We start from the raw sequence: 21,767 nt of genomic DNA, 5'->3' as shown, positions 1-21,767 counted from the left end.
TCAGTGGCAAACCTTGGTGTGCACCTTTTGAAATTCCAGTTGTGGTTTATGGCTTCTCATTCAACCAGCTGCTAGTTCCTCTGATACTGGCCAAAACTCTTTTTATTAAGTAGCATTACATAAAGCATTTTCAGTCCTTCTCACCGCAGGGCACCTTTTAAGCGAAAGGCTGTGCTCTGAGCAGCATGGGAACACTCACTATTTTTCTGTAACGCTTCTTCAGCACTTCACACGATACATATACATTTCGGACCCACCACAGAATAAAACTATGCGGTTGGGTTCGCTAAGAAGGAGCTCTAATGGGGAAACAAGCCCTTCTGCTCTCATCCCAACAGGTCTCTCTGCCCTGAGCACACCTCCAACACCTGAATCCCACCTCCCACGCTTCGGGACGCAACTGCCGAGCTTCCAGCTCCCTCCAGCCTCTCGCCCTTGGCTCGGCCGTGCTGCACGTTACGGTTTAGGCACACAAACCCCCCAGAAATGCTTCTTTTCCTTACTTTCCTCGCCTCAACGCGCGCTCAGAGATGCCCCCATACCCCCGGCCGCCGCCCCACCGCCGCCGCCATATTTGTTGGGGCGCCGCGCGAGGCACGCCGGGAGGCGCGGCCTCGCCGCGAGGGCTGCTGGGGGTTGTAGTTCCCTCCTCCCATGGCGGCCATGACGGGGTGCCCGCGTTAGTCAGGCGTTACCTTACACAGCCTTGAACCCGGCAAAGTTTAACTCACAAACAAACCTTCCCCGGGTCGTTAAGCCAGCCGAGGGTGATAGGGGCGTGCTCTAAATGCTCGGAAGCTCTCCTGAGATACTGATTAACCTGTCCTGAGCTCGCCTCTGCACCCCCTGCCTTCCTTCCCCGTTAAGCACCCCCTGCAGTTCTCATTAAGCACCCCCTGCTTTCCTTCCTCATTAAGCACCCCCTGCCTTCTTTCCTCATTAAGCACCCCCTGCCTTCCCCATTAAGCGTGTGGCAAAGTTGGGACAACGCTCACCCTGCCACTGAAGGGGCCCGAGAGGAGCCCCAGGCTTCAGGACACCTTTGCTTACATGTACACCTCTCCAGCAAATTTGGGAGTGCCATTACCAAAGCATTTTCAAGAGAAAATGCTGTTTATTAAACTTCTCGTGCTCCAAAGGATCATTTTTAAGTGTATTTTGCATAAATGTAGAAGTAGTAACTTGTTCTAGTTATTACTCACCTTTTTTTTTTTTTTTTTCTTACACTTTTACCTAAATTAAAGGTAAAACTCCCCCAGCTCTAAAGTCCAAAGATTTTGTTTTCTGAAAAGTTACCAAGTGCCTAAAAGAAAAATGCTTTCTGTCACTTGCTCTGTAGCTTCGCTACACAAGGAAAAAAATCCAGACATTGGTAAAGTTGGAAAAGAATGTAAAAAGACTGACAGGAAAACCATGCAGAAAGCTCTACATAATTAATACACAATTGCATTGACAGTGGTGTGGAAGGGAGAGAAATACTGCCTCTGCGTCTCAGTTGTGTTTCTAAGAGGACCCAAGGGAATGACGGGGATGCTTCAGGCTGGGTGTCACAAAAAGGATCCGGACCCAGAGGGTGGTCGGGCACTGGGACAGGCTCCCCAGCGATTTGGTCATGGCACCAAGCTGCCGCAGTTCAAGAGGCATTTGAACAATGCTCTCAGGGTCTGATTTTGGATGGTGGTGTGTGGAGCCAGGAGTTGGACTCAATGATCCTCGTGGGTCCCTTCAAACACGGGATATTCTATGGACCCGTGGTTCTAAATATCCTATGTTTCATTAGTTTTCTACGTCACAGTGCCATTTAGGCATCTAATTGTTTAGGCGCTTGATAGCTCCAAATCTCTGCTTCAGATGCCAGCTCAGCCCTTCTCAACGTCTCTTGGTGTTACTGTATGCCATAGGAGGGATGCTCCGTTTCCTGCTAGCTGAAAAATTGTGATTCATCTGCCCTTTCCTCTTATCCTGAGGTTCTCCTGTTCTGTCTTCAAATAAATTCTGTGAACATCTGTGACTCCAACTGTGATGAAATGTGTTGAAGCTGTTTTCATTTGTTACTGTGTTATTGGAGTTGTTCTCACCAGACTCGCCTTCCTTGGCCCTGTCTAAGTGGTAAGACAAGACACAAGAGTGATAAAGAGGGAAGCCTTAAGAAATCTGATTAGGATGTCGAGGAGCTAGTTCTCTATTAAATGCTGAAGAACTCCAATGACTCAGCATGGGAAAGGGTCACTCACTACATTTGGCTTTACAAGCAATTAAAGGAAAAAAAAAAAAAAAAAGGCAACAACAGTTCTCATCCATAGCTGAGCCCAGATCAAAGCAGTAAATCATTAACTAGAAGATAATGACAAAGCAGCACAACTCAGCAGATAAATCCATCCGCTTCCTCAAAAAGCATCTTCGAGCTACAGCCTGAAGAAGAAGACGCTTTCGCAGTCACTGCTCTGACCACAGGAAGATGACTTTTCGGCTCTGCTATCTGCTTGCTGCCTCGATTTTTATCCTCCTCATTCCTGGCCTCTCCGAAGGAGGCAAACTGCTGGTGGTGCCCATGGACGGAAGCCACTGGCTGAGCATGAAGCAGCTAGTTCTCAAGCTCATGGACAGAGGACATGAAGTGGTGGTGCTTATACCAGAAATAAGCTGGCAGATGGGAAAGGGACAATCATACACTGTGAAAACATACCCAGTGGATTACACATTAGAAGACCTGGATAAGTCCTTTGCAGAGTATTTGTCTGTTCACCTGAGTAACCAGCCTTTCCCAATGAATGTTCTGACACTCTACAACATCTCAAAACACACTTTTGGAATGTTCCTTTCTCAGTGCAAGAACATTTTCAGAAGCACAGAAATAATGCAGTACTTGAATCAAAGTGACTTTGATGCTCTCCTAACAGACCCTATTGCTTTGTGTGGAGCAACACTTGCTAATTACCTTTCTCTTCCATTTGTGTTCTTCATGAGAGGATTTCCTTGCAGTCTACACTATGATGCACCACAGTGCCCAAGCCCTCTGTCGTATGTCCCAAGACTGTTTACATTCAACTCAGACAACATGACCTTTTTCCAGAGAGTGGAAAATGCATTGATTGCACTCCTGGAGCTTGTGTACTGTAATGCTTTCTATGAAGAAGGAGTAAAGCTTTCCTCTCAAATTCTTCAAAGAGACGTATCCCTATTAGACCTGCTGAACGGTGCTTCTATTTGGCTACTGAGATACGACTTTGTGTTTGAGTATGTCAGACCGGTGATGCCCAATATGGTCTTTATTGGAGGTGTAAACTGTGCTCCGGGCAAACCACTGCCTAAGGTATGTTCTTTTTCTTCAAATCATACATTTTCCAAAGAAACGTAATTACATGGCTTATGGGCTTTTGTGCTCTTGAATTTATTTATTTGTTTGTTTGTTTGTTTGTTTTATATATTTATTTATCTGGTAGTGATTTCATGCATCTGGTTTCTGGCAGTTGCTTTCCATGGGCTGAAATGGCTTTAGCCTGATGGAGGCAGATGACTGTTATTTGAATTAGTAAAGATTTTCTGACAAGTCCAACAAAAAATGGACTTCATCAGCCAGCTACCGTCCTCAGTGAATATTTATTTTATTCTTCAGTCTGATGCAATTTTGGTTTCACTTTCATGAATTCTGGCATATATTTCTTTTATCTGACTAAAACTCCAAAGACCACGCATTGAGAGTCTTTTTAATTCTAGGCTCAGCAAAGTCAGTTAATTTGCTTTCGTTGTATTTTCATAACATATGGTTTCCTAGCTGGCAGTCTATGTTATTTCTGTTTGTAGATCATGGTGAAACATAAATCTCAAGCTGAAACTGAAAGAATTATTCCAAAATAGCAGATTTTGTGAAACACAAACGCAAAATCAGAGACATTTTTATTAAGTGTTTCTTGACATTTATAAGAACTGTTCTGTGGGATTTGTAAAGCTAATCTAGAAAGTTAAAAACAATTAATGGCACCAGACATTTCTTTCCAGGCACATATTACATTCCTGTGAAATTACTTCCTCACTTCTGAATTGTGGTCACACAATATCACTACATGATTGCACTACAGTATCTTTGAGTTGATTTTTTTCTCTTTTTTTCCTTCTTTTATATTCTCTGATGGGCTTACACAGACTCCCCCGAACTGCTCCTAGGCAAATAAAAAATAAGCTGACTGCATACATTCTCTAGTGTTAAACTCGAGGGAGTGGCACTTAGTAGTTTTAGATTTAAGAGGTACCATGACACGTTCTTTCTGATTGCGTGACATTAGTCTTCTATTTGTTTTTATAGCCCGAAGGTCTCAGAGCTGCAAACACGTTGTAGCTTGCTGCTTTCCAAAGGGGTAGAACCATCCTGGATTTATTTTATACCTGCCGTCTCCTGTCCTCATACTGATGTTTGTTATTGAGTGGAGATCATATGTTCTACATCTTTAAAAACCTTGTGTATTCCTCCTAACTTCACTCTGGCTTTTCTGCCTACATTTCTACAGAAGAGTCGCTCCTATTTTACTCGAAACTGCCCAGCAGCAAGGCCATAAAGTAGGGAAGTGTAAATATGCAAAGGGAGTCACATGGGTGAAAAAAATCTGCCTATCCATACACAGTTGTAAACTCGAGGTTAATCATCTTTGTTCATAAATACAGTCATGATAAAAATAGGTGGCTCTCTGAAACCTGGTATCCCATTGCTCAACAGATAGGAAAACAAAAGCTTAGAATGACTAGGAAAGAAAGGGAAAAAATAAAATAAAAAAAAAAAAAAAAAGAGAGAAGAGAAGAGAAAAGCTCTCTGAGCTACTCAATAAGTCCATGGCATACTTTCATTCTGAATATTGTCTGACCCCTCATCTCCAAGGAAATATGGTAGAACTGCAAAAGTACAGAAGAAGGTGAGAGGGCTGGTAAAAGGTTTGAGCAAGATCTATTTTGTGATCGAAAAAAAACAGAGCTACAGAACAAAGGTCTCAGAAATTGTGAATGACATGGGCAAGATGTGTGAAGAATGATTGTTCTATGTTTCCTGTTGGGCAATAACTACGGGATGCTTGGAAAAATCAGGTATTGATTTAATGGCTTCAGAGAGAAGACAGGAAGGTGATTTTTCCTCTCATGTATTTCTCCCAAGCTTTGAAATGCCTTGACAGTGGCCATTATAGATGGAAAAAAAAGTTACAGGAGTTCAACAAAGGAATAGTCAAGTTCATGAAAACAAACAAACAAACAAACAAACAAAAAACCACACCATAGAGATATGTAATATAAAGACGGAAACAAAGACAATATAAACAATATTCAATGTCAGCAATACAGTTTGTTTCAAGAGCTCCCTGAGCCACTTATTGCTGGTGGCTGCAAGGCTGCTCTGCATGCAGATTATCGCTGCTTTCTTACAGCATTCCTCAGCATTACTTGATGTCCGGTGTCAGGATGACAACTCGTTTTGTATGCCAGATTGAGATCCAAGATGAGATTTGGAAATCATTTACGTGGTTAAGCAATAAGCTCAGCACTGTGCCCAGAGCTCTTATGATAACTACTAATTATAATGAAACCAACCCTGTGAATGATTGACTTTGGGTGATAAGACCTGCTCCCGAACTTCCCCTCTTGAAGAGTTTTCTTTGGGATTTTCTTTGGGGTTGCATACAGACCTAGAAGGCACTAGTTGTCTTATTTCTTCATTGGCTTGCTACGCAGGTGCTTTTTATGACATTCCCTGAGCTTTCAGATCAGTGGGATACTTCTAGTACTGTCTAAGGTGAAAGCCACTGGCTTAGCATGAGTCCAGTATTGGAAAAGCTCAGGCAGAATGGGCACAAAATGCTTGCTGATGATCTACAAACCACTATGTAGACGACATGCTGGAAATATATCCAGTGCTTTACACAAGAGAAGAGCTGGACAGGTGAACTTCTGTAAGGCTCTGCGGCGACAACCTGTCCCACTTGATGTTGTGGCAGTCAGTAACAGCTCAGTGCAACACTGCCAGAGTGATATTCCCTCCCTGCAGGAGTCTGTTCAGTAAGAAGGAAATGACAGTGTCCTATTCACGGTGGCTTTAATGCTCTCTTTTGATGCTCCTGTGTGGAGCGAGAGTTGCTAATTGTGCTTTACTCCTATCCATGTTGTCTGGGAGGGGATCTCCGAGTGGTTCACACCAGGAAACAGCTCTAGGAATCATTCTGCAGGTTCTGATGGGCTGCAGCTGTAATTACCCAGGTTTTGTGCAGGAGAATCATTAGATGCATAGGCCTGTGCATCCAAGAGAAGGGTGGTTGTGCTTGGCCAGGCATCGTCACTTCGTCCTTTAGCAAATCCAAGCATTTGTAGTTCTATCAGGCTGGCACAGTGACAGCCACAGGCTTAGACCTGCCTGTAGGTGGACCGACATGAACTCCCTGAGCTAGGAGGCTGCTTATCTAGCCATGAGGTGAGCAGGCAGGGCTGTTTAGGATTACAACACTCACAAGTTTACTGCATCTGCAGGCAGCCTCTTTGTGGCTGGAGATGTGTGGCAGCAGGCAATGCAAGCATCCAGCCACAGGGCAGTGCCACTCACAGCTCCCTTGCTTCCTTTTGGCCCTCTCTCAGGTTTTCCCCTCCATCCTGCTGTACCTTAATAACCACCTGTAGGATAGTGACACGGATCCCCTGTTTCCCTGGCAATTTTTTTTTTGATCACTCTGAAATACATTTTATCCTCTGTAGGTCAAAACTGCATTTTCTATTTCAATGTCAGGTGTGGAAGTGTGTCTATAAAGAAGCAAAGTGACAAGAAAGGACAGGCTGGCACTGAAGGCTTCTGATGAGTAAAGCACTCCTGTGGTGCAGCTTTCTTTTCTCAGTCAGCGGAGTAGTGGCTCCAAATGAGGTTTCTTTTCTTAGAAGAGCAGCTTAAGCCACAGACCTTTCCCTTACAACACTTCGCATAGCTTTCCACAGGCAGAAATATCTGGTATTGACACCCAGTTCCAGAAGAGGGCTCCTTCGTGCCACATCTGACACTGCCTGACTCAGTACCTGTTCAGGAGCTGAAGGCATTGCTGAGGAGCTCAAGTTTTCACAGAACTGGGCAAATGTGTCATATGCAGCACAGAGCTGGGAATGAAATCCCCAAATCCCTGACCCTCCTGAGCCATAAACATCATCCTGAAATACTCTCATCTAAGGCGGAGTGGTAGAGCCTTTCCTCCCTCAACTCCTGACCACGAGACTATGCCTGGGGGAACACAAACTGCATTTATTCATTGACTAAGATAACTGGCTGCCTCAGGCTGTGTTTCCTCTTGTCTTGCAATTTGCATTGCCATCTGTTTCAGTATCAATTACATATTCATTAACAGACGCATAAATCCAGTTGCCAAGTCCCAATGTCATGCAGGTTTAATACAAGGCTTGCAGAAAACAGGCCTGGTATCTCAACTGGGCAGAGGTCCTATGCCAGCATCATATTGACTCCTGAAGTACCTCAAGGTTGTTGTGATAAGTGTTCCCTCATTAGGGAGACCAGAAATGAACTCGCACTGTGTGTCAAGAGACACTTTGATGAATATCTTATTCATAACCAAAGCAAATGCGAAGCTGCTTTTTTTTTTTAGGCAGTTCACAAAGTTTGTGTAAATTGATCAAAGCTCAGAGATGTAAGCTATAGCAACTTTTCAAAAAAGTTTCTAGCTTTTTAACCCAAACCACTAAACACTTATTTAAACAACTGGTCAACTTAAAATAGTAAAATAAACTGATTCAAGAAGATACATGTAGTTGCTCCAGTAAAGCAGGAGTAGAACTGAACAAAGGCACTGTGTTTTGTCCCTCCAGCAAAGGGATTAAGAAAACAGGCCCTGCTCTGAAACCCTCTTGCCAGAGCCAGCAGCATCTGAGAAGCTCTGATAAGGAGACATTTCCAACTGGTCCTTTGAAATATGCAACTGAAGTGGAATTCAAAGACTTTGGCAAAAAGTCAAAGCATACAGTAAGCACTACCACAACACACAGACATACCTGGTACACAGACACACTTTTCAAAACCTGCAGAGCCAAATGGCACTGTGTGTCCTCAGAAGGGACTCACATGTTTGAGGGAACCATCGCTTTTCTAACATGGGTAGGTACAGGGCAACTCTTCATTTTCAGCACTGAGGCATGAATCACTCTGTTCATAAACCAAACAACAGGCTCATCTTCAATATTCAAGGTGTCGATGAACTTACTGACATTTCCGAGCAGTCTTATACCATGCCAGTATTTGTAAAGTTGTTGAACACCTCTAAAAGTAGCCACACTGCTCATCTGCCTTACGTTGCAATGGCAAAATACACATCAGGCAAATAAAAGCAGTGCTGCTTGTGGGGGGAAAAAATTAACTGCCACGTATTGTACATCTTCATTGCACAGCATGCATCAGCCTGAAATGGCCAGTCTAACTAAAGCGTTCATCTTCAGTCTGTTCTTGTCCACATCACTGTGCTTCCCATATTTCAAAGAAAAGATATAAAAGGAGGCTAGAAAACACTTCTTTCTACAAAAATCCCTTCATATCAAGTGGAACTACTGCCTTAGTTTCCCTTCCCATGACAAGTTTGTCTTCTGGTCAAGTTAGCCTTCTCTAATATGATTCTAAAGGTGAATGTAAAGGTAAAAATATTTGACAAAGGTCTGCGCACAAAAATCGAGAAATGTTATAAGAGTATAGGATACAGTCAATAATTTCAGGATCACATACTGTCGTTTTCATATGATCTCTATTTACTGCTTAGAAGAGGGCTGCCCTAAAAACTATCTGTGTTCTGTGGCTTCCTTAGCTGCCTGCTGCTTCTTGCTACTGTGAAGACTTAAAGTTGCTTCCCAACTTGCAGTTTGATGAGTTGTTTTCCCTCTGAAGCCATGCTAGGCATACTTCCTCATTCTGTGCAGGGGAATAACAGTGTATGTCCATAGCTATGAAAGGGAGGAAATCAGGCAGGTTCATGCTAGCAGCTACCAAGCTACTGTAATCCTTTTGCTTGACACTTGAGCATCAAAAAAGGACTGGGTTCAATTACACAAGGATTCCTTCTGATAAAATCTAAAGCCCTATCCATCATCCAAAAACCTGGGAAATCAAATTGTGCTGTCATCACACTCAGGTGTTCGAACAACTTTTTACTGCTTGCAAAGCCCAGAGCATAAGGGTGTGAGCCACCTCATCTAACAACAGGAAAACAGCTTGAGTAGGTGAAACAACACCTCTAGATTGCTTCTTCCCTAAGTGCCACTCGCTGTTTGCTGCTTACATGAGAAGGAATCCACGTGGCAGCCAGTCTGTCCTGGTGTTATTAACACCTCTTCCAGCTGAAGCAACCCCAGGGTGAACGGGAAGCTCAACTGCACCCTAATATCTTAACATGACTAGTGATCCAAGCTTAAGTCTTGTTTAATTTCTGTCCCTCTGCATGCAGTGGGGAAGGCTTTCCTCCTACTGCCAAGAGCTGGCACACAGCTCTTGTACTTTGAGGTCTCTTTTCTTGCAAATTCTCCGAGGTGTTCTTCCGCAAATACAAGTGGAGTCAGTAATGAGCAGCAGAGCATTCAAACCTGCAAGTGACACCAGTGCCCTTTGCTACTGGATAATGAGCAGCAAACACATGTAAACCTACTAAGTTATGTTAAAAAACAAGCCGGTATGTTAATTTTCTGAATACCAATTATTTGGCTTAGACCTGACCCCAGCTGAATCTGTGCTAATCTAAGAACTTCTACCTTTATTTGTCTGTTGTACTCTGTGTCCTGTTAATATGGTTTGCCTATATTTTCTCTGGCTTTTATTCTGTTCTTTCTTTTGCTTCCTCACCTCTTCCACAGTTTTTGCTCTGATGGTCCAGTACAAAAAGTAGGGAGTCTGTTGGGTCCGTAAGAAAGTGTAGCCATACTAGCAAGAGACTTGTGCTCATATAGACTGGAAGATGAACGTTGTATTGTCTGTTTACAGCCATCTGATTTTGCTGTTGAAAATCATATCCAAGAGCAGAGAAAAATCACACCACGTAACAAGTTCCAAGTGGATTTGGTCAGTTCCCATTACTGCACTTGCAATAGCTAAATCTCCAATTTGGAGATTTGGATTTATCTCCAAATGTTGGGCATTTAATCAGAATTACCTGTAAATCTGTAAAGTTTCAGCCTGTGCTTCACAAAACTGACTCCCACCCCTCACTCCCCCGTATGCATACCTAAGACATGGGTTCAGTACAGCTCCACACTGTCACACCGGGGCTGGTTTCTCTGTTTCATCATGAGAGTGTGGAGCCGTACAGAGCACTGCTGTCACCCTTTGGGTATGTACTGAGGCAAACCACTTCACCTAAGGGGGTAAGGGTTTGTTTCTTCCTACAAAAGATGCTGGGAATTCTACCACTACTTATGAGAGAAACTCTTCTTTAGCACCAGCCCAAAAAGACTTTGGTCTGGCATTGCTTTCAGTTCCATAAAGACAAAACATTCCTCCAGAAAAGCCCTGAGGGCACACAGGAAAGCAGTGAATTCCAGCAAAACAAGGGGTCTGCACCATCTGCTGGCATATTAGCATAAAGCACCAGGCATTTTTTTATAATGGCCCAGCAATCGGATCTCCCTCAGGCAAGAGGTAATTTAATCAAGAGAGGATCTGTCTTCCCATTAAAGCTGGGCCACTGGATAGAAGGTTTACACGGGCCCACCCAGGGTCCTCTGGATGGCATCCCTTCCCTCTGGCATGTTCCCAAAGGCTCCACCAAGGAAGTGTGTGACTGCCTCTCTTCATCTGTCGGCGCCTACATTGGTTACACCTTCTTCTAGAGTCCATCTGACAGCCTTTGCAATGGTTATGAGCAACGGGTCTGTGTCTGTGTATCAGCTTCTCCTGAGCTGTTTGACAATTCGCATTAAGTTACTCTTTTGTCTTAAGCTGCTGATGCAGGGCTAGGGCAGGTGATGGAACGAGATGCTCCTTTTGAAGGTAAGTTCTCAATAAGGTTAAAGCACAAGGTTTAGAAATGTGCAGGCAGAAAATGCAGATAAAAGAAAGAAACAGCAGCGATGCAGAGCCTTGAAAGGCAAGGACTGCAGATAACACCTGCCTAATTACCTACTGATACATAAACCTTTACTGCGAGAGGTGACCACCATCATTTAATGACTCAGCAGTACACAACCAAGAAGGATCTGGCCCTGCAGAGTTCATGAACTGTTTGAGTCATGAACTGACTTGACACAGGCCATGAACTCCTAAGTTCATGCACTAGAACCCTGTTGGTTTATGTTATCTGATGTTCAGCTGTGAACTTCTGTTTTGCAACTTAATTTTATGCCCGATAGGATGAGGGGTTAGGTGGAAGTTATTTGTAGAGATAGGGATAGATTTTCTGTTGGCTGGTTATCTTAAAAAATGTGGGCTTGCATCAATGGGAAAAAAAATAATCACTTTTCTCAATTGCACCAACTACTCTTTGTTATTTAAAGAATGAGACAGGTAGTTCAACATTGACTTTTCATACCTATCTTTAGTGTAAGTTGTATTTCACTGTACCATTTGCTTGAGTTGAATTGAAAAAGAAAATGCTTATAAAAAATTAGTATACTGTAATAATTTGACAGCCTGCAGTGGGATGGAGAACTCCAGCACTGTATGGATAAGAGTAGTTTGGTAGACTCTGTATAGACTAAGTATGTCCACGCGGGGTAATCCTAGCAGTCCACCTGTTCCGTGGATGCTTTTCTATCATGGGTCCCCATGTAAGCTAGATTATCTTGCCAGTAAATGTCCAAATACCACTTCTTATAACGCAAGGGGCTCTACCAGCTGCACAAACCATGTGGCAGTCTCCCTGTGGGTGCTGAACCTCCTTCTCAGCAACTGAGAGAGCCTGCTTTCTAAGGACATTTGTGCCAGGTTTAAACATTGCTTTAAAGCCTGGAGAGATGTCCATCCACCATCATTTTATCAAAGGGCTCTATTTGGATACCAAGATACCACTCCTTTTATGCCCCACCCTCTCTTCACTCGAGGAATCAGCTGCAAGAAAGGGAGAAGCCTGTTGAAGGTACAAGGATCTGGGGCAGATATTTTGTGCTTGATGGGAGAGGAAGCCTTACACAGGAGTAAAAGTTTCACACAGGTTTGTCAGAGAATTCTCCACTCAGACAGATCTTCTTTGGGCAAGCTTCATGTTTTCCCCTGTGCTGGTGTTGCTGTAGGATGTTTTGGATGGTCCTGCCTTACTTCATGAGTGTGCTGCAGTGAGAAGTGATCAGAAGACCAAAGCTCTTAGCTCATGCTGATAAAAACTATGAAAATAAATTAGATAGGAGACAAGTTCAATCCAATCACATGGATGAACAAAACCTAGGCATGGGACCAATTGAAGGTGGCCCAGCACCACCTCTGCAATCCGGGAAGTGTTCTTACAAGTAAGTGAAGCTGCAAACCTGGATTTACCTGGCATTGCCAACAAACACTCTCCAGCTGTATCTGAGACTGCTGTGGCATGTTCACATGCTGTGACAGCTCATACAACAGCCGTGCACAGCCCTACATCCTGAGACCATCCCTGGGAAAGGGGCAGACACAGGGCATATAGGGTGCCCAGATCCCACAGTCCGACCTGGGCAGGGATGGGGCGGATGGGTCCCATCTCCTTTCCACATCAGAGCTGCAGTTGTGCTGCACTGAGTAAGCGCTGCTGTAAGAGCACAGGGAGAGATCATGGGGGACTTGGCTTCTTATGGATTATTCCAAATGTGTGGTCTCTAGAGAAAAATGCCCGGCTGTGGGAGGAGTAGCTCTAACAAAAAGCCAAGCCTTTCTGGGCAAAGAACAAGGGACAGGCAGGAGTCATTCCCAGCTGCCTGCGTGACTTGTGCTCACGTGTCCATAGCTGTTAATGGGTGCTGCCTGCCTGCACGTGAGGCTAATTGAGCCACAGGCTGAAGCCGGGCTCTTGTTGCCTTCCCTGAACATTTCCCCTGTGGCTCAGTAACAATAACTGCAGACTCACCCAGCAGCTTGCGGTCCCCTACCTCCCAGCCTGCTGTGCTCGGAGGCAAGAAGGGTGAACAGGAGAGACTGCTGCTGTGGTTCAGGTAAGGAATATGAGATGCGACGGGGTCTGCATGGCTGGGCTGCTGATGGGAGGAAGGATCATCAGTCAGTGGTCCTAGTATGGGACAAAGAAGAGCAGGCTGAGGCACTGAGCTGTAGTCATAGCCTGGGAGAGCCACGTTTATGGCAGAAGACACACCTTTCTTATGGTTGTGCAAACCAGCTTTTGAAGCACAAACCCCAGTTCAACCCTTTGTAATCATTAATCTTCCAATGTGAATCCCATTGCATGCAAACTGCGAAACCCACGAAACATGCGGCAAGTCAAAAAGGGCAAAGGTATCGTGAAAAAGCATTGCCAAGTGGTATATTTGCGTAGGTGGATCGTAGCTACAAAAGCTTGCAAACCACCCCTGGCCTCTCTCTCACTTGGGCTCCGGTCTGTTCAACTCCAAACATGCTGGTGGCCGTGCTGCTCCCCTTCTTGTGCTGCCTGGGTAGTGCTGCTGCTGGGAAGGTGCTGGTGATCCCGATGGAGGGCAGTCACTGGCTCAGCATGAAGGAAGCGCTGATTGAGCTGAGCAAGAGAGGGCATGAAATAATTGTCATGGCACCAGAGATGAAAACGATTGTAGATTCCTCAGAGTGGTACACGCTGAAAACATACCCTGTACCTTTAAAAGAGGAAGAGATGGAAGATCTTCTGCATTCACTTACTGCAAACAGTTTTAATGACCAGCCTTTTATTTACAGATTTTTGAATATTTGGGATATTTTTAAAAAGAGTTCTGCCGTCTTTGAAGTTGCTTGCAGTGCCCTCCTGCACAACAAAGAGATGATGAAATTCATTGAAGAAAGCAAATTTGATGTACTGTTTACAGACCCTGTGACACCCTGTGGACAAATAATTGCTTTGCATTTTTCTATCCCTTCTGCTTTCTTCTTGCGGGCTATCCCATGTGCTATAGACACTCACGCCGCTCAGAGTCCGGACCCACCGTCCTATGTCCCACGAATGTTCTCCCTCAATACAGACCATATGACATTTCCTCAGAGAGTCAAGAACGTACTGATCGCCATTTCAGAGGCTTTCACCTGCAGAATCATCTTTTCACCATTCGAAAGACTGGCCTCGGACTTTCTCCAAAAGCCCATCACAGTTACAGAGCTTTTAAGCCACGGGTCCATTTGGCTGAAGAGACTGGACTTTGTCTTTGACTACCCCACACCTGTGATGCCCAATATGATTTTCATTGGAGGCATCAACTGTGCACGGAAGAAGCCGTTATCTCAGGTCAGTGACTGGCTGGGAAAAATATAACAAGGGAGCAGTTCCAGCAGTGTTTGATGTAGAGTTTACTTACCTAAAGATTAGCTGTTTGTTTTGTTAACAAGTTGTGGTTTCACCTCCTTTTCTTGGGCCTGCCCAACACAGGGATTTTTTTCGGTCAGGTGCACAAACACCGCTTGGTCCAGGAATGAATGCAAAAAGGGCAGGAGAATTATAGCAGCTCTTCCAAACATTCCCTGCCCCACGTGGCAGTGGCATATTTCTTCTAGAGCACTAGCTGCTTATCTGGTCAAAAAGCAACTCACCGGGTTACGTGCAGTAGCATTATTTGCTCTTCTCTGTAACAGCAGTGTTGTGTTTGAGTTGAAGGCTAATAATTTTTTTGTGGTGAAAGTTATGGTCTAACAACAGTTTCCATGACAAAAACTAGACAGCTGAATTCTCTACTGCATTTTTGTGAGACATCCAGCTTGGATAGGAAAATGTTGATGGGTGGTTGCTCAGGCATCTGTGACCTAAAAAGCATGCAATAAAAGCACATCCTTTGTGTCCATGAATTCCAGTAAATATTGTGGGATCTTTAAAGCTGATCACTTGTTGCATGTGTATGATACACGAGAGCTTGCTGGTGCTCATGCTGTACATGTAGCCCATAGCTGCATGTGATGTATCTGGGCTTCTTGCTTGCTTGTGGTATAAGTAGAACAGTCTCATGTTGTGAAGCCAGAGATTAACTAGAAAAAGACAGCTAAGAAGAGACAGCTCTCCTCAGCGGCTGATGGATCTGTAGTTAGTGTCATCCAGCAGTTTCAGCAATATATCGCATCATTTCCTGGAAAGGATAAAGTTTTATCCTTTACAGATGCTCCTTAGAAATAAAAAGGCACCTCTCTACTCTTCCCTTGAACTTTTCTCACTAGCAAGTCTTCTGTGTGTCATAAGGAATGCACTCCTCCTCTGGCATTCAGATGTCTTTGTGAATATGAATGAATGAAGCTTCAGGATAAAACAGATTTGCATTTCCCAAGCATAGCACACCTTCCCCAGAGCCAACCTTAAAGCCCTCGGGCTTTGCTTTACTCCTCCCAGTACTTCACCTGATGCTGCCCATTGAAAGTACCATTTATTTCTGTTGAGCTGCTATCATTCAGATCTTGCTTTCTCACAAAAGTGTCTTTCAAATTGCCACCCCCTCCCTGCATGGGCACTTCTGTCAGAGTAGTGCTTTTTCCTATCTGTCCTGTCCATCCAGCTCTTTAATGGCTCCCTCAGGGACAAACCGAGGGGGACCCTCTGGGAAAGCAGGGAGACCAGCTCTGCCTGCAGGCCAGGCCTTGTGGCAGTTCCAGCTTAAATTTAGGCTCTCCTCTAAAGACAGAGCTCGCTCTCACCTTATCTTGCTCAGGGGCTAAAGTTCACAGTCCAGCAAGAATAGTTATTACCAATTCTTCAGTGGTGCTGCCAGCCCTGATTTTTTTTTTTTTTTTAATTTATTTGCTGTTTTCTGGCTATGGCTGTGCATCACGCAGTTGCATCTAACAGTACAATTTAATCCTGCAGGTTGACAAGTGTCTATAACAAATACTTGCTAACTGCTTAGAGTTTTAGTTCCTAGTCTTAGCTTTTCATCTGCAGTGAGAACACCACCACTTACCATTCACAGCCAGTTCTTGTCCTGAAACAAAAGGACTGTTATTTTCTACTCCTGTCCAGCCTTTCCTGTATCTAATTGGGTACAAGGGGAACTGAGTGGCTTTTCTCATAACTCCTGGAAGAAGAAAGTGTTTCAGAAAGGCACAGGATGAGAATGAAGAAGTGTCATGCATGGCAGCACAGATTTAGTAGTTTGCCTTGGCTCATGCAAGTCTCTGCTGCAGCATTGGTTCTTGTAATACATTTGTACCTGGTGTTGCATCTGGACCCAGGACTTAGCTCTGTGTAAATCACAAAGCATTCTCCTTAGGATTTGCACAGGTATTGTGTAGTATAGTGGCATAATTTTATAATTTATTTAAACATAAACCTGACAGACATTTCAGAACAACTGTAAAATGCTTATAAGAAAGCAGCAAGCAAGGAAGAAAGAGGAGAAGAGGAAGAGAAATTAGAAAGAAAAAGCAAAGCAAAGCAAAGCAAAAGAGGGAAGAAAAGCAGAAAGAAAGAAAAAGGAAGGGAGAAAAGGAAAGCAAGCAAACAAGGAAGGAAGGAAGTTTTTTTTTTTTTTTTTTTTTTTTTTTCCCAATCTGACATGAAGCATCACAGAGAAACAATCAGAAAGGACCCGTCCCAAGGGATTCTCAGATACCCAGGCCAGTTCTGCCCAACAGGAGTTGATTATCACATTCCTTAAATGTTTCATCAGTACCATGAATGGTTGCTAGTGACTGGTTTCACTGGAAAAACCAGATCATTAAGTGGGAATGTGAGAATCTGGCAGGGGGCTCTGGGTCTACTTAAGATCTGTCAGGTAAGGGCAGAGGAACAGAATCTGGATTTCTAGAAACATGGCTCTTGTAAGTAATCACAGTTACTTAGCTTCTGCAGGGGTTTGGGTTTTCCTGTCTCTGTTTTGCTTGGGCAATGGTGGAAAGCTGTTGGTGGTGCCTATGGATGGGAGTCACTGGCTCAGCATGCGCTCAGTGCTGGTGGCCCTTAGTCAGAAAGAGCACGAAATTGTTGTCGTTGCACCAGAAGTCAACTTGAACGTGAAGGCATCTGAATACTACACTCTGAAAACATATCCAGTGCCTTTAACTAGGGAAGAACTAGGAGCAAGCATGCATTTGTTTGCGAATGATCTTTTTGAGAGAAGACCTTTTCTTCAAAGAATTACTGCACTTTATGAAAAAGTTCACGTCATCTCCGATCTCTACTTCTCCTCCTGTGCCAACTTACTGCACAATAAGGATCTGATGCAGGATCTTGAAGGCAGTAAATTTGATGCTGTTCTCACAGATCCTGTTGTACCATGTGGACAAATACTGGCTTTGCATCTCTCGATTCCATCAGTTTTCTTTTTACGAGGACTCCCCTGCAGTTTTGATTTGCAGGCTGCTCAGTGTCCAGACCCCCCTTCTTATGTCCCGAGAACATTTACAGACAACTCAGACCACATGACATTTATCCAGCGCGTGGAAAACTTAGTTCTCAAGGCGTCAGAATCCTTTCTTTGTAATTTTGCCTATTTGCCATTTGAACTGCTGGCCTCGGATTTTCTCCAAAGACAAGTAACAATGACGGATCTTTTAAGCCATGGATCCATTTGGCTTAAGAGAATGGATTTTGTTTTTGAATATCCCATGCCACTGATGCCCAACATAGTTTTTATTGGAGGTATAAATTGTGGAAAGAAAAAGATGTTATCTCAGGTCAGTGATTTCCCTGATAAAATATTTTAAGCTTTGAATGGAAAATGCTGTTTGCAATAATAACCTTACTATATGCTGTGTCTATATGTACTTGTATACATGAGCATGTGGTATTTAGATTTGCAGTAAGGTGTGTTGTAAAGAAAATACGTGAAAAACTGTGTTAATATTAATTTTCTCCCACTATTGCAGGTACTCTTGTGGTATCGAAGCAGTTTTGCTTATATAATTGTTTTTTTTTTTGGACTAGGTGGAAAAAGTTGTGGTTTATCACTGCTGTCTTGCTAACGAGGCACACATCTAGGCAGGTCTGCTGCTCATCTTTGCTAGTTATTATTACCTCAAACTGTTTTACTGATTCTTTTCAAAACTTTTTTTTTTCTTTCAGTTAATACAACCATCCTTTCAGCGTTTAGAAATAAAGTGTCATAAAGTGTCAATTGGCAGGTAACATTCTGATTGTTCTTTCAGTCTGGGGTTATGCTTGCAAAGCATGGATGCCTTGTGCAATTTTCTGCAAATCTGTTGGAGGGTTTTGCAGCTGCTAGCCAGCACCAAGCCATGTACAACAGCTTGCATTGCCTACTGAAAGGCTTCCCTAAAAAGAGTTTATCTAGAGCTGATCTAGATTGCTAAATGTCCATTAAAAAAATAAAAAAATAAAAAATAAATAAAAATCTGGTATACTCTATCAATCTCAGTAGTAAATCATAGTATTGTCTACAATATTTCTGTTTGATCATTTTTATAACCAGGGCTGATTGTCTATGCATGAAGGAAACAACTTTTCTTTCACAGCCCTGGGGTATGCTCTTCCCAGGCAGAACCAGAAAGGTATTCATGAGTTGCTAATCAGCTTTAAGTATATCTGGCAAAAAACGTGGCCTAATCTTTACCCCTTCCAGCCCTACTTCATCCTTCCAAAGACAGACTTTTCAGAAAAATAGCCAACATGGGTTCACAAGGGGTAGGTCCTGTTTAACAAATTTCATTTCCTTTTATGATAAGATCACCCATCTAGTCGATCAAGGGAAGCCAGTTGATGTAATCTTTTTGGATTTCAGTAAAGCTTTTCATACAGTTTCCCATAGGATCCTACTGTACAAAATGTCCAGCATACAGCTAGATAAAATCATCATTGAACAATTGGCTGATGGGTAGGGCTCAAAGGGTTATGGTAAATGGGATTGCATCAGGCTGTCGGCCAGTCCCCCATGGCTCCATTTTAGGGCCAGTTCTTTTCAATGTTTTCATAAGCAATTTGGATGTGGGACTATAAGGTCTTTTGATGATGTTTAAGTGATGTTTAAGGTTTGATGGTAAATTTGCTGATGACACCAAACTTGGAGGAGCTGTTGACTCTGTTGAGGGTGGAAAGGCCTTGCAGAGACATCTGGATAGATTGGAGCGCTGGGCAATCATCAACAGTACAAAGTTTAACAAGAGCAAGTGCTGGCTCCTGCACCTGGGACGGGGCAACCCTGGCTATACTTACAGACTGGGGGATGAGACACTGGAGAGCAGCCCCACAGAGAGGAATCTGGGGGCTGTGGTTGACAGCAAGTTGAATGTGAGCCAGCAGTGTGCCCTGGCAGCCAGGAGGGCCAACCACACCCTGGGGTGCACCAAGCACGGCATTGCTAGTCGGTCGAGGGAGGTGATTGTCCTGCTCTGCTCTGTGTTGGTGTGGCCTCACATTGAGTACTGTGCGCAGTACAAAAAGGGTGTGAAACTGTTGGAGAGTGTCCAGAGGGCTACAAAGATGGTGAAGGGCCTAGAGGGTTAGACGTATGAGGAGTGGCTGAGGTCACTTGGTCTGTTCTGCCTGGAGAAGAGGAGGCTGAGGGGAGACCTCATTGTGGCCTACAGCTTCCTCACGAGGGGGAGCAGTGGGGCAGGCGCCCATCTATTCTCTTTAGTGACCAGTGATAGGACCCAAGGGCATGGTGTCAAGATGCAACAGAACATGAATAGAACATGATTTGTATTGACAGGAGCAGAGGAATTTTCTTATACAGAAAATTCTGTTTTAGAAAATTGCTGATACATTTATCATCGTTTTTTAGCAGATCTTTTGTTGAATGATCCCTTATTTCCTTAAATCCCAATGTTCATCCAAAACAAATGGGTGGGCGTCATCCCTGCAACCCTGATAACTGCCTGAGAGGTTCGATGAACTTTAACACCTCTAATTTGTGTTTGCTGAACCTGTGGTTATACATTTACCAAACAGTAAATAAGTCTAAAGATCATCAGGGAAAAGCACAGCACACCTACCTTAAAAGCGTGGAGGTGGTGGTACCCTGTGTGCAGCACGCACCGGGTTTCTGCAGGGATGGCCCCGGTGCCTGCTTCTCATCCACAAGTCGCAGTGATGCTGGTTCTGCTCCTGTCCGTGCTCGGTCTGGCTGCTGGTGGGAAACTGCTGGTGGTGCCCGTAGATGGGAGTCACTGGCTCAGCATGCGGGAAGTGTTGGACAGCCTGAAGGAGAAAGGGCATGAAGTAGTCGTCGTCGCACCAGAAGTCAGTTTATACATAAAGCCATCAAAGAGTTTTGTCATGAAAATGTACCCAGTCCCTTTCACGCAGGAAGAGCTGGATAGAGATTGCCACGCATTTACACAGGATACATTGAAAGAAGGTTCCTTCCTGGAAAGATTTGTTAGAGTTTATCAACGGTTTGAAAAAAACTCTGCCTTGTTCCTGTCTACCTGTGAACACTTACTGTACAACAAGGAACTTATGAGATATCTTGAGGAGTCTAAGTTTGATGCTGTCTTTACGGACCCTGTAATACCTTGCGGGCCGATAGTGGCTGAGCACCTTTCAGTCCCTTCTGTCTATTTTCTGCGAGGAATTCCATGTGGCTTAGATTTTGAAGCCACTCAGTGTCCCAGTCCCCCTTCTTATGTCCCCAGGATATTTACAGAACACACAGACCACATGAGCTTCCTCCAGCGTGTGAAGAATCTAGTCTTTGAAGTCCCCAATCTTTTTCTTTGCAATTTTTTTTTTCAATCATACTCCAAACTGGCTTCTGAGTTCCTTCAGCGAGATGTGACTGTGTTAGATCTCTTGAGCAAGGCTTCCGTATGGCTTCTGAGATTAGACTTTGTGTTAGATTATCCAAGACCGTTGATGCCCAACATAGTTTTAATTGGCGGAGTGAATTGTGCTCACAAGGAGCTACCTCAGGTAGGTCGTGCTCTATTCTTAATTCTTATTCTGATTGGCTTCTGTGTTCATAAGAGTGTAGTTTTGTGTAGCAGAGAGATCTTAAGTTCCCATTCAGGGAGAGTTAGGCAAAGCCTGGTGAAAGATATGCTATTTATGTCATTTCTTCTTTGCTTGCTTTCTTTGTGTGTGTGTGTGTGTGTGTTTGTATGTAGTCAGCTACATCTTTTGGTGTCCCAGGTACACTCTGGGACTGAACTCTAGTGCAGGTTATCTGGCCGTTTATCAAAACGATTATACATTTACCACACAGGAAACACCTCCAAGGATCAAAAGTTAAGGTGTGACACAGGTTGCTTAAAAGCGCGGAGCTGGTGCTGTTGCTTCAGTGCTGCCTGCAGACTTCTTTCTGGGCAGCACGCACCGGGTTTCTGCAGGGATGGCCCCGGTGCCTGCTTCTCATCCACAAGTCGCAGTGACGCTGGTTCTGCTCCTGTCCGTGCTCGGTCTGGCTGCTGGTGGGAAAGTGCTGGCATTGCCCGTAGGTGGGAGTCATTGGCTCAGCATGCGGGAAGCGTTGGAGGGTCTCAAGGCGAAAGGGCATGAAGTGGTCGTCGCTGCACCTGAAATCAATTTACACATAAAACCAACAGACAATTTTACTATGAAAATGTACCCAGTCCCTTTCACACAGGAAGAGATGGATAAGGACTTCCACGCATTTTTAAAGGGTGGGTTTGAAGAAGGATCCTTTCTGGAAAGATTTGTTAGAACATACCAAAGGATGAAAAGACTCTCTGACTTTGCGTTCATCAGCTGTGAACACTTACTGTACAACAAGGAACTTATGAGATATCTTGAGGA

General features: G+C 44.0%; 2 protein-coding genes across 2 annotated transcripts in view; one reads left to right on the top strand and one right to left on the bottom strand.

Annotated features, from left to right (window-relative positions):
• The window catches only part of USP40 (ubiquitin specific peptidase 40), a 33,370-nt gene extending 32,805 nt beyond the window's left edge, over window positions 1–565 (bottom strand). The window contains exon 1 of the mRNA XM_084289619.1: window positions 504–565. The gene's annotated coding sequence lies outside the window, so the exon portion shown is untranslated. The remainder of the gene's footprint in view (window positions 1–503) is intronic.
• A 1,893-nt stretch (window positions 566–2,458) lies between these two features.
• LOC311210628 (UDP-glucuronosyltransferase 1A8-like) overlaps window positions 2,459–21,767 on the top strand; it is a gene marked incomplete at both ends in the record, with an annotated part of 34,660 nt that continues 15,351 nt past the window's right edge. The window contains one exon of the mRNA XM_084288631.1: window positions 2,459–3,313. Coding sequence (XP_084144757.1) covers window positions 2,459–3,313 — 855 coding nt within the window. The remainder of the gene's footprint in view (window positions 3,314–21,767) is intronic.

The sequence above is a fragment of the Netta rufina genome (genome assembly GCF_964035555.1).
Source record: "Netta rufina genome assembly, chromosome: 6".
NCBI lineage: Eukaryota > Metazoa > Chordata > Aves > Anseriformes > Anatidae > Netta > Netta rufina.
Note: the sequence above shows the minus strand (reverse complement) of the source record. Positions and strands in the feature narration are given on the sequence as shown.